The sequence below is a fragment of the Colletotrichum destructivum genome, chromosome 7 (assembly GCF_034447905.1).
Source record: "Colletotrichum destructivum chromosome 7, complete sequence".
Taxonomy (NCBI): Eukaryota; Fungi; Ascomycota; class Sordariomycetes; order Glomerellales; family Glomerellaceae; genus Colletotrichum; species Colletotrichum destructivum.
Window position 1 is genome coordinate 3,954,288 of NC_085902.1, and position 12,118 is coordinate 3,966,405.

A 12,118-nucleotide genomic window follows, 5' to 3' on the forward strand; every position below is an offset into this window, starting at 1 on the left:
GTAGCACCGGAATGGATCCCGGCAGCTTCAGCCAATAAGGCTAGCCAAACCCTAAAACAGCGGGTCAAATGTACGAAGGTACGTCCTCATCTCCCGTGTTCTTCGGTCCTCGGTCCGGGGCAAGCCACTGGTTGTTCGTGGCATTCCCCCTATTCCTCCGGTACCTTAGGTACCTAGGGGTAGGTAGCTACATATCATAGGTAGGTCCTGAGGTAACTACATCGTATGCCCGATATACCCAAGTACGTTACGTGGGGTTCATCCCGTTCGTAAAGAGACCTACATAGGCCTTGGAAACACCCCTCCCTGTAGCATCCACTTCCAAGTTTCCCCGTGGGCGCTTCATGGCTTTTGCTCCGCGTCGCTCGCGCCTCTGTCCCCCGGTCTCCCGAGGTGCTCCTGCACCATACCCAATTGATTCCACTGCATCTAGGCTATGCTGAAGTGTCTACCTACAGCTCTGACGTCAGGGTTGGTGAACTTCCTTTGTCCTGACAATCCTTCCAGGAACCATGTGTCTCGTCACTAGTGTATAATCTTGCTTCTGACCGCGTAGTAGGTAAGGAACCAGAGCACAATCATGTATGTGACGGGTTCGGACTGTTCAAGTCTACGCCCTATTGTTATTATAAAGAAAGCTGCAATCAAAAGATGACCGGAAGCTGTCAGGCAAGGTAGGTCGTTGCCTATCCATCTCCTTACTCACTGCCTTGGACATTTACGAGTGTACACCGCTGCTGCATAGCCGTGACTTCCCAAGGGGGCCTCCGGAGAACGGCAAGCAGTGGCGCCTGGGGCTAAGTTATTCCATGAACTTGATTGTATTGTGCCAGGGACGATATGGAATACGGTCAAAATACGATTCATGATGTCCGAAATGTGGCCAACTGTATGAGGCAATTCAGAAGCTTGATTTCACGTGTGTTTCTTATGTTAAATCGCCCCTTTTTGCAGGGGAATGCACTCTATCTGCATTTTCAAAAGTGTGCAATATTGAAGTACAGGATTTTACGTTCGCCGATGCCCTAGGTCCGTCTACACTAAAGCACAGGACATTGTGAGTGATGCCGCATCCAACTCACACCTGGCATACACAACCCTGCTGCCTTGCGATAAACAGCTGTTGACAGAATTCCTCTGAAAACTCTGATGACTCGCCGCTGAGGTTCACAGTTTCACAGGTTCGTTAGCGCCAGTAACCCGTCCGACAGCGCGGCCCCAGCTGTCGCGTTGCCAAAGCTCACTCAACACAGAGAGACTCTGCACTCAACCAAAGTCAATCGACATTCGCACCGGCAACAAAACAAAACGGCCCTTCCCCTTATCTGGTGGAGCAAAGTCCTGAGAAAGCATACGTTGTACTGTAGTGGTGAACCGTGGCAACTCTGAACTCTAAAACGCTCTTCCGACCACTGAGCAGCCCAATAGGCACAGCCAGCCGAGAGGCTAATTAGCCGCGATGAAACTGTCTCTGCTTGCGTCAAATTCCTTAGCCCTATGAAAAGTTTATGCTGACGTCGAGTTGCAATGGGGGCCCTAAGCGGCTACGCCAAAGCAGCTTGTCCTTAATCCAAGGGGCCGTATCGGAGGGGCGGGTTGAAATCCGAGTGCACTCTGTCTTTCATTTCGGCCGGGATCTTTGCCATGGACTCGACTCCCTCCAGAAGCACGACTTGTTGCCCGGCCTGGCATTGAGCGGGTCAGTTCATACGTTCGACAAGATGGACGGGGGGGTTGGCGATGTGTTTTTGGTTTCATCGGTCTTACCGCAAAATGGTGGATCATGTGGCAATGAAGCATGCTGGCCGCCGGAAAGGCGATCTCGTATCGAATGACGGTCCAGTCGCCCGTGCTGTTCCCCAGCCTGCAGCCGTCCCGGTTCGGCGGGTCGACCAAGTTGAAGTGCTTCGCCATGTCTCCCTCGCGCATCGCGTCTTCGACCGTCGGCCAGGGGAACCCGCCGGACCCGGTGCCGATGATGAAGGCCTTGCTGTTGTGCTTGTGGAACGGGTGCTGCGAGGTGACGTTGGCCCCGTTCTCGAAGATGATGTCCACCACGGTGCCGTTTCGGAGCGACGCACCCTGGGCCTCGTCCCCGTAGGTTGTCTCGCCGCGGGAGGTCTCGTCCCACAGCAACGGGGGCAGCTGTTGACGGAAGGCTTGGTGAGGGCCGATGTTCAGAGCCCAGCTGCTGGGGCCGGTCATGTTGACAAAGAATCTCACAGTGCTGTCCGCCTTGGCCGGCGGCGGTCGAGTAGGATACGGCGCGAGCTTCGTCTCGTCCATGGCCACCGATGACGGCGACATCAGAGTGCCGTTGAGGTGAACCCAAGGTTTGCTATCGGGAACGCCCTGCTTGCCCTCGTTCTTCTGCCCGGGGTAACGGAGGATGCCGAAGCCTTGGATGACTTGCTCCTTCCGAAGCGATGTGACTCTGACCGCGTAGTCGCCGGGTTTTTGGTTCAGATGGACCAGGACACTGCGCGTCGAGTAAGCCAAGGGCACTCATCAACCGCTGTGACAGTTGAGAGACTAGGAGGGGCGGCGGTTTTGGACTTGCTCACCTGATGCGCTCCCCGAGGTTACAGTTGGCAGCGTGAACCTTTTGCGGGTGCACAAACTCTCCATCGGCCGCAACGATGTAGAACTCGTGCTCGTCCACGCTGATCTGCAGTTCGTGATGCGCCCCAGAGTGGATGAAGTTGATCCAAATCCACTCCTCCCCGCTCTCGGCCTCAAAGACTTCGAGGTCGGCGAACGTCTCCTTGCAGGTCTGTTCGTTTGCGAATTCCCTCTGACCCGGTTGTGTCATACATCCAAGGGCGTCCCTCCCTGGCCCGCCTACGGACTCAATCAGCTCTTTGGCATGGCAAAAGGTTCTTCCCTTGCCGTTCAGGACGATCGAGTTGCTGCACCACGGGACGACGCCGGTGTCTCGGTACATGATGAGCAGGATGTCCATCGGCTCAGCGTTCCAGTCACTGATGACGACGTGCTTCGGGCTCCTCTCGGCACGCCTCATACCCTCGACGTCCGCCGCTGAAGACGAGATGAGCTCGTACGGCCTCGGCCTCCAGGCTGCGGGGGCTATCCACATGGGGCCTCGCATTCCATCTGCAAAGGCAGGACCGAAGTGGCCGTGATAAAAATAGCTTCCGTACTGTTGCTGAACTGTGAACCGGTAAGTGTAGGTGTCGCGGGGTTGGATCGAGTACTGCGTCACCCCAGGCACGCCGTCGTTCCAAGGCCTGTCGATCTGGTAGATGCCGTGCCTGCTTGTGAGTTAGCTCGAGATGTATACAACGAGACGCAGGTTTGTGTAAAGGTTTCCAGAGTAACGCACCAGTGCATGGTCGTCTCAAAAGCCAGTTGGTTCTCAAGGAACACTTCAATTTCGTCACCCTCGTCGGCCTCGATAAGTGGTCCCGGCGTCTTGCCGTTGATGGCAAAGACGGGCCGTCCATGGCCATCTCCGGTATCCCACTGGTTCGTGATTGTGAAGTTGTACCTCCTCGTTTGCGCCGCCAGACTCGCACTGGCGAGAAGAGAGAAAACTGCGCATCGTGTAAAGGTTGCCATGATGGTCGTCTGTCTTGCTATGAGAGCGAGCGAAACACCAAGTAGAAGGGTCCTGGGTCTCCCAATTACCGGCAGACATCGGTGCCCGAGGCGGGTCCTTTTGACCACGCTCTGTCTTGAAATCCGTCCCCTGTTATCGGCAAATTTCCATGTCCATCTGATGCAACAGTTTGACTCCAGAGAGTCAGGGGTTACAACCCGCTTTCCCATCACCCAGTCTACTACTATGAATTAGTCTCAACTTAAGGTTTGGCTGCCATGCATCCACTTCGTCCAAATCAGGATCCATAAGCTCTCCACGCAGATGGAGTCTTTCTATTGCCGCTAGAGTCCACCGGCCTCGGCCGTGGAGGCCCAGGTAAGACTAGATCGTACGCAGACCTCGTCGTGATCGCCGCTTTGTTTGACAAAAAAGGAACCTGCTCCTTTGGCAGGTTGCCGAACAAAAAGCTTAAACGTTGCAGGCCGAGATTGGGGTGGCAAAACCTCCAAGCAGGGGCTATTTCAAAACCCAACTAGTGGTCAGAGAAAGAGTCTGGTTCTGACTCGAACTGGAGACGATCCCTGAATGGATCCTGTCGCCGAGAGCCCCGTTGTTGTTATCTCTGTCTACAGAGCATGCCCAAGCAAAACCCCTTTGGGCCCCTCCCTCGGGGTCTGTCCGCAACTGAACATTTCTTGGAGCAATACAGCAACAATGAAGTCCAAGAAACAGCTCATAGAGTCGACACAACTCGGCACGCCTCAGGGCAGGTCACAGACTCGCAAGTCTCGCTTGTTCTGGGCTTCTTGCTTATCCACCTTGTGTTTCTTTGCTCTTTTCGGGGCCTGGCACAGAGCGGACCCGCAGCGGCTGCTCGGCACTTGGGGTCGTCAACCCTCCGACAAGCAAGACAGACTCACGAGAAGCTACACTCTTCAGTCCGGAGTAAGATGGATGAACCCAGGTAATGACTACAATGTTCCGTGTCGTTTGGTCTTCCCATCAAGGCTGACTTCTTTCAAGATGGTGGTCGCTGGAGGGTCATGTTTGTCTGCAACGGACAGTCGCCCTGCCCCACACTATACGCTGAAGAAGGCGATCTTGTCGAGTTGACTGTAAAGAGCGATGTTTATTCTCAATCAACGATCCATTGGTAAGACTACGTCAACGCAGAGTCATCTACTTTAATTTCCATATTCTAACTGTTTTCACAAGGTCTGGCATTGGACACAAAGAGTGAGGCGAAGAGCAACATTATCCCAATATTTTACAGTGATTAACAGCATTCTACCAAGAACCGGAGGCTGGAACGACGGTGTCGCTGGTGTTTCGCAGGTAAGTTAAACCCGAGCAAGCTAGCAACTCCAGAAGTCAACTGACCTATTGCAGTTCCCTATCCTGCCTCGCGGAAACTTCACGAGCGTTATCGACACGACCGGCTCCTGGGGGTTGAACTGGTATGCCGAGCACACAACGGCGGCTTCGGCCGATGTACGTTTGTTTACGCTGCCAAAGTTTAAACTCTCGCTTCTTATGAATACTAACACCGAAGCGATAGGGCTTGTACGGCATGGTCTACGTCGCGCCTAGCTCATCGCGACCTCGACCATACCGTCTCATAACCAGCGACGAGATCGAACTAAGAAAGATCATGGAAGCGGAGAGGCAGGTGCGACACCTCGCAATAAAGAACCATCAACATCGCGACACGGGGTGGAAGATGCTGCGCATGCGCGCTGAAGGGTCTGAGTTCTACTGCTACGACTCGATCCTTGTCAACGGTAGGTGTCACAGGCATCCAGAGCGCGATGACAGGGTTCTAATGCGCACTACGGGATCTAGGAAAAGGCAGGGTTCACTGTCGCCAGCCTGGCTTCGAGAAGCTCAACGGGCAGGATCTCGACGAGACAGGCTGCATCCAGCCGCCGGGGCTTCCCGATGAGTCCTGCACGCCCAGCAATGCCGACTACGAGGTAATCAAGCGCCGTGGGATCGAGGAGTTGTGGGCGTCGCTGAACTGACTTGTTGCTCAGATTATCGAAACGGAAGGCCGATCCTACATCATGATGAACCTCATCAACATTGGTTTCGAGCATTCAGTCGTGGTCTCCATTGACAACCACAAGATGGTTGTGGTAGCAAACAACGGAGGGTTCGTAACCCCCGAGGAAACCGACGTAAGTGTTTCCGTCTCGTCCGCGCCAAAAGAAATACCTGACAGGCCACTTCAGGTTGTCTACGTTCCCAGTGCTGGCAGGGTTACCGTTCTCGTCAAACTCAACGCCGAGCCCGGCGACTACGCCATGCGCATCTCTTCCACGAGCCAGATGCAGAACCTGCAATCCTACTCCATCTTGAGATATCCGGTAAGCTTTTGCGAACAGGGGACGAACGTTAGACATCAGGGAGAAACTAAGATGGATCGCTCAAACAGGCAAGTCGGCGGCCAGTATACGGGCAACCAATGGAAGTCCCCCAACTAGCCTCACCCAACAGCATCTGCGTCCTCCCGGATGGTTCCGCAGGAGATGGCTGCAAAACGGTCAACAGCCAGTTCATAGCTCCCCACCCTGCTTCCCCGCCACCCAATGCCGGGAAGTCTGGGAACGAAGCCGCAGCGGACTATACCTTCCACCTGGCAGCCGGCTCCCAGGAGTCGCTCACGGAGCCTCATGTGCCGGAATACTTCCTCAACGAGAAGCCGTGGCAGCTGTTCCGCTCCTCGTTGACGCCTCTTCTCTTTCAGGCGGCCAATAAGTCAAGCTCGGAGGACTCGCTGGGCAAGCCTGTCATTGAAGGCATCCCCATGGGCTCGGTTGTCGATCTGATCATCGAGAATCAGCTGAATGACACGATCCCTCTCTACAAACACGCCGAAGCCGCTTGGCTACTCGGCGCCCAGCCTCACCAGAGGTTCCCTTTCCAGAGTGTCGAGGACGCGATTGCTGCGCAGGAAGACGTCTCCAGGCCACTCAACTTGCACGACCCGGCGCTGGTGACGGTCCATGACCTGCCGCCCTTGGGATGGAGTGTTCTCCGCTTCAAGGTGACGGCGAAGGCGGCGACCATGATCCACGCTGTCAAGCTCAGGTACTTTGCGGTAAGTGGCCAAATTCCTCACCTTGGCTGTTCTCAATGAAACGGACTCTGTTCTGACTCGTAAGCCTGGACTCTAGCTGGGCATGTCGGCGCCCATCATAGAAGGAATACTGGCGGACGACCCGGTCAAGCTTCCCGAATCAGCCGTCAACCGCCCCCACGTTGTCTTTGAACCCAAGAATGATGGTGTGTTTGGGTAGACTACTCATGAATTGGGAAAAGAGTGTTGTAATTCGGACTATTGGAAACGAGATGGGTTTGTTGAAAGGTGTTTGGTTAGATATTCGATGCTCCCCACTTCCTCCAAAATCTATGTTCACTCTTTTGACCAAGCAACTAGAATTGAAATTTACAAGTCTTTAGGCTCTGTGTCAATATTCCCAACATGCAGGTCTTTGAAGCCTTGCTCTAGTTCCACCAAGATAGCCAATGACTCATATCGTATGATCATGGGCCGTGGGAACGAACGCCTTGATGAATGAGCGTGCGAATGACAAGAGGCATGTACGTCAGTTTGGCAGGTTGAGAGATATACCCCAAAGAGGTTATTGCTTCTCTAAGGTTACGAATTAGTCTATGTTCCTTTTTCTTTGCTTTTCTTTTTCTTTCCCTTTTCATTCAAAAGGTATTAGCATCCATTTGATGCACAAGGCCAGTTCCCAGAGGGCAATTATGTTGTTGCACTCTGGCTGGGAGTTGTTAAAAGACTCTAAATTTCAAGTCGGAAAGAGAGCGGGCCACTTATGACAACTTTTGAAGTGTGATATGGCTACATGCTCAAAACGGATGTTCATTATGATATGTTGCAGTTGCGCAGACTTTTGGGGTTAGGCTGACAAGGTCAGTTGAGATGGCTCGAGTCAGGTTGCTCGGCGTGCATTGATGGGCGGCCTGCCCCCTCTACAGTCAACTCCAGAGTTGTTTACTGAGACTCTGTTTATTGAGAGTCAGTCGACCTGCTCTTTCTGTCGTCCAATGGGGCGAAAAGCAAATCTCCTGTGCCAGCGCTTGTTCCTCATTGCGCAAGGACTCTCTCTGGTGATGGCATCAGCCCGCTCAACGCCATGGCATGTTTCTGCATGTGATTTCTGTCCCCAAGCATGGTTTACGGAACAAGTCTAAATCAACCAGACGCGGAAGACGTTTGAACCAAAGCCCGGCTGGTCGATCACAAATTCACAGCATACCATAAAAAAACTAGCACGCGATTCGGTGTAGGTGCAAGACTGACTCGACGTCGGTAAAGCCACGGGGCAAATGACTCGAAACTCGGCCCCAATATCCCCAATCGGTTGGGCCACGGACGATAGAGTTCGCCTGACGCAGGTCACACTCTGGCACAGGCGCCCGAGCAGCACTCAACATCAGACGAGCACCCACGCGGTGTGGGAGCCGCGAACGGACATGGCCGAGGTTCTGGATTTTTTTATACCATATTTACTTATTTGTGGACAACAGTTGGACTACCTATCCAGGTCCACATCATGCAGAACCGGATGGATCTATCGCAGTACATGTGCGTGATATGCGCCTCCTCCACAAGCCAGCCAGTCACCCCTCAACCTCACCTGGACCAGTAAAGATCATGACGGGGAGAAGCTGACACACCTGACTCAAGGGAAGGAGGACGCAGATAGGAATTCAAAAGAACAGAAGGGGAAAAAAGAAACCCGTGTAGTAACGGTAGTAGTGTAGTAGGTAGGAAAATTACCCCCCTTCGTAGTGTTTACCCAGAACGCCGTGCCATGCGCATCCAGGTATGTAGCCCGTACAACAAATCAAACATCTCATTAGACCGACACATGCACACTCTGTTCCTTTACGCGTGCGTCAGTGTATGTGCAGCATCTCCTTCTCCCGACTCCTGTTAATCGCCGAAGCTCATCCAGCCCCACGTTCCCAGACCGCCGGCCAGCACGATGGCCGTCAAGATACCCGCACCGGCGCGGTCGGCTGTCGAGATAGGCTCCGGCTCAATGTTGTCTTTGCTCTTGCTTCCGGCGTCCGGATCGCCCTTGGAGATACCACCCGTGTTGTTGGTCGCGGGCGGCTCGACGCTCTCGATCAGCAGGCTTGAGACGGCGGCCAGCACGTTCATCTGCTCGCCGGCGCCCGAGGTCTTGTCGACGGCCGGGTCCACAAACACCTTGTCGTTCCAGTAGAAGCCGCAGACGCGACCCGTGGCGCCGCCCGTGCACTGGTTGATGGCGGACTGGGTCGAATCGCGGAGCACGGGTAAGATCTTGTCCTTCATAAAGGGGGCGATCTGGGTGACGACAGAGAGCCAGCGGTGGACGTAGCCCTTGAAAGACAGCATGTCGGCGGTGCACTGGCCCTTGCGACCTTCGCAGGCAAGCTCGTAGCCCGTGTTGTTGGGGAAGAAGTTCAGGAAGAGGGATTCGGTGAGCTTCTCGATGCGACCCTTCCAGACGTCGGATCCGTTGGTCTAATAAGCCTTTGTCAGTTACGCCGTATGGATCAATAAGACCAGAGCGACAAGGGAAGTAATTATACTCACGTAGTTGTACATGAAGGCGGCGCCCTGGGTCAGGATGGCGGCGTTGTAGGAAAACTGCTGCTTATTGACGTCGGTGCAGTTGTGTTCGACGTGGCCGCCGTCGTAGACATTCCAGTTCTCGTGGTCGATGTAGTTGACGCCCCAGAGCCAGTCCCAGGTCTTCTCGGCGTGCTGGGCGTACGTGTCGTTGTTGGTGTATCTGGCGAGGCGAGCGCCAATGTTGAAGAAGCATCCATTAGCGATGGCTGCATGAGTTCATTTGTTAGCTTTCTCGTTTCTCCCCTTCTCACACAAACTCTCTTTTGCTTCCCTCTCGCCGGCCATTGAGTCATTACGGGGGTGGGGGGTCGTACTGTTCTTGTAGTTGTATCCTGCGTTGGAGAACGGCACCTGCCATCTCAGGCCTCCGTTACAGGTCTCGTCATGGCGATCGGGGCTCGCTTGGGTAGTCCAGACGGCCTGGGCGAGGGCGAGCCACTGAGGCTTATTTTCCGGCGGGTTCGGAAACTTGTTCTCGGCGGCGAGCATGGCGGACATACCCCAGAAGCCCTGGTCGTCGTTTCCGAGAGAGGCTGTGTGGTTAGGGGGCATGTAGTCGGCATTCGGGCCGGTCTGGTGCAGCATGCCCTCCATGATGAGGTCGTTGTAGGTCGAGTCGCCCGTCAGTTTCCAGTAGTCGATGTAAGTGCCCATCATGGCGCCTCCCTCCCACCAGTAATAGTCGCCCTTGTGCTCGGTGGGCGGGCCGGGCAGGATACCGGGAATCTCGCCCGACTGGTTGCCCTTGTACTGTGTCATCAGGTCGTATGCGAGTGTTTTGGCTGACGCCTTGATGCTTTCTGTAACGAGACGAAGATGCCGGTGTTAGTGGGTGTGCTTTTCCGTGAAGGCTTGTGGGGTTCTGTCGATGCGATTGCAGCGGGTGCCAGCTCGTCTCTCCGGAAGTGTTCAAAGCAGATGCCGGGGACGTTCATTCGTCACTTACCAGTCGAGTCGATTTTATAATACTGCGCGCTGACGGCCGGGAGGCTTCCTGCCAGCAGCAGTGCCGCCGAAGCGGCTGAAGCGAGTGTTGTGACCATGGCGATAAGGCGCCGGTCGGGGGGGAAGAAACGGACGGAACGTGTGTAAGAGTCCAGTCGGGGGCGATGTGAGGAACAAGATCTAATCTAGGAGCGACATGAGAAACCGGGGATCGATCGGTCGGGTTACCGGTCGGGGCTCGGTAGGCGGTTCAAGCGAGTGTGAGTGCGTCGAGGAAGGGCGAAAAGAAGGTCGAAAATGTTGTAAAGGCGGAGGGGGGGTTTAAAGGGTGCGTGTTTTACGAGAAACGAGTGTTCATGACCGGCGCTGCTAGAAATGGTGACAGGTGGTGAATAACACGGTGCTGCCGCAAAGGTGGCGGTCGAGCAGGTTAAGGTTCGTGTCAGTCGTCGGCGGGTGTTGTTTTTGTTTGTTGTTTTCCTGGGACGGGAAGAGTTTTGGGGGTAGTGAAGTGAGAAGTGAAAGTAATAGTGACAGTTTGGAGGCTTAGTTTTGGTGGTGTGAGGGTGAAAGTGAAAGTGAAGTGAAAGTGTGAGCGTGTGTGTGGGTGTGTGGATGAGCTGGGGGATGGGCAACAGGTCACCGGTCAGGCCAACAAACGGTTTTGGGTACGAAATAATACGTACACGAGGGAAAAGCCAGAAACTCCAGGGAAAAAAGGGGGCAAGGAACAGTTCCAGACCACAGGAAGCCAAAACAGAAAGAGAGAGGAAAGGGAAGCAACGGGTTCAGGATGACGCGGTAGCATGTGTCTTGGTGGCCGCCAAAGTCTTGGTATTCTTGGTACGGTCTTGGCCTTCTGGGCATCGGGGCTGTGCAGCAAATGAGAAGACGGTCCTCCCTCTATGGGTTCGAGATGGAGCCAGGGCAATGGACGAGAGGGCGGCGGTTACGAGCCAGGATCAATCGTGTGCGTCCGCAATCAACGCATCTGCAAGGGCTACCTATGCAGGCTGCCGCTGATTCTCTTGAATGAATGATTCAGGAGAGGGAGGGAATGGTCGTCTCTCATCGACGGGCTGAGAGGGGAGAGGTGGGTCATACAGGAACAGATACGCCTACCCATTTCGTGAATTCAACAGGACTCTCAACTAACTTAACTTTGCGCATCAGTCATCTGTCACGAATAAAAGGGACGAACGCCCGACTGCGACAAGAGGAGATCAGGGGAGAACAGGACAAGGAGGCACGCCCCCGAGCGAACCGGCCATCCCTACCCAGTGGTGGCCAGCACGAATGCTGCCAAGACCCGATTTCTGGACGCAATACGCGGGGAGTTCAGTTCTCTGGCGGGGGGCACCCTCTGTCAGGATTCAGGAATATCCCAAACGAGTGGGGGCTGTCGCAGCTCATGGAGCATCCGAGGAGACCATCCACCGCACAGGAAAGAGACAGCTCGGCGGGTAAAAAGACGCCTTGCCTTGGAGTGGTTCGACTTGATTCACTGTGGATGTATCCGTAGAGGGCGTACGAAGCTGCTGGACGGGGGGAGCGAGAATGGACTCAGGGGTCGCTTAAGAGCTAAGACTCGACAGCGTCTTGGCGATGGCGATGGCGATGGCGTCTCAGGCCGGAGGGAGATTGAATGAGTGGATGTGAAAATGAGAAGAGACTGGCTGGACTTCGATGACGCTGGTGGGAATCTTGAGGTCGATAGTGAGTTGAATAGTCAGGGCGCCGCAGATCGTTGACTCGCGGTTTAGGGAATGAAGAGATCGTCCACCGTTGGAGGGCCGGATGAGCGTCATGGCGCTGGCAAAAAAAAAAAAGCTTGAGGGAGCGGCAAAGGGCTTGGTCAACGATGGAAGGGCAACAAAGATGGCGGAGAGGGACGGCCTGCCAGGGAATGCCAAGCAAACAAAACTGCTGGTTTTCCTTCTTCAGGCTCTGAATTT

At 54.5% G+C, this 12,118-nt stretch overlaps 3 protein-coding genes across 3 annotated transcripts; 1 reads left to right on the top strand and 2 right to left on the bottom strand.

Moving 5' to 3' along the window:
- Positions 1–985: 985 nt before the first annotated feature.
- CDEST_11780 (Putative multicopper oxidase, second cupredoxin domain-containing protein) lies at positions 986–3,789 on the bottom strand (the record flags this gene model as incomplete). The annotated part of the gene is made up of 4 exons (XM_062927936.1): positions 986–1,685; positions 1,768–2,479; positions 2,565–3,272; positions 3,344–3,789. The coding sequence occupies 4 exons, from the start codon at positions 3,787–3,789 to the stop codon at positions 1,566–1,568; spliced, it is 1,986 nt and encodes a 661-aa protein (XP_062783987.1). The 3' UTR covers positions 986–1,565.
- Positions 3,790–4,147: 358 nt separating this feature from the next.
- CDEST_11781 (Putative multicopper oxidase, second cupredoxin domain-containing protein) lies at positions 4,148–6,991 on the top strand (the record flags this gene model as incomplete). The annotated part of the gene is made up of 10 exons (XM_062927937.1): positions 4,148–4,526; positions 4,586–4,715; positions 4,846–4,897; positions 4,952–5,053; positions 5,121–5,343; positions 5,405–5,535; positions 5,596–5,739; positions 5,794–5,928; positions 5,997–6,662; positions 6,739–6,991. The coding sequence occupies 10 exons, from the start codon at positions 4,148–4,150 to the stop codon at positions 6,859–6,861; spliced, it is 2,085 nt and encodes a 694-aa protein (XP_062783988.1). The 3' UTR covers positions 6,862–6,991.
- Positions 6,992–8,069: 1,078 nt separating this feature from the next.
- On the bottom strand, positions 8,070–10,892 carry CDEST_11782 (Putative glycoside hydrolase, family 76, six-hairpin glycosidase superfamily). Its single transcript, XM_062927938.1, has 4 exons — positions 10,165–10,892; positions 9,533–10,018; positions 9,180–9,424; positions 8,070–9,107 (listed from the first exon to the last, which is right to left on the bottom strand). The coding sequence occupies exons 1-4, from the start codon at positions 10,259–10,261 to the stop codon at positions 8,529–8,531; spliced, it is 1,407 nt and encodes a 468-aa protein (XP_062783989.1). The 5' UTR covers positions 10,262–10,892; the 3' UTR covers positions 8,070–8,528.
- Positions 10,893–12,118: the final 1,226 nt, after the last annotated feature.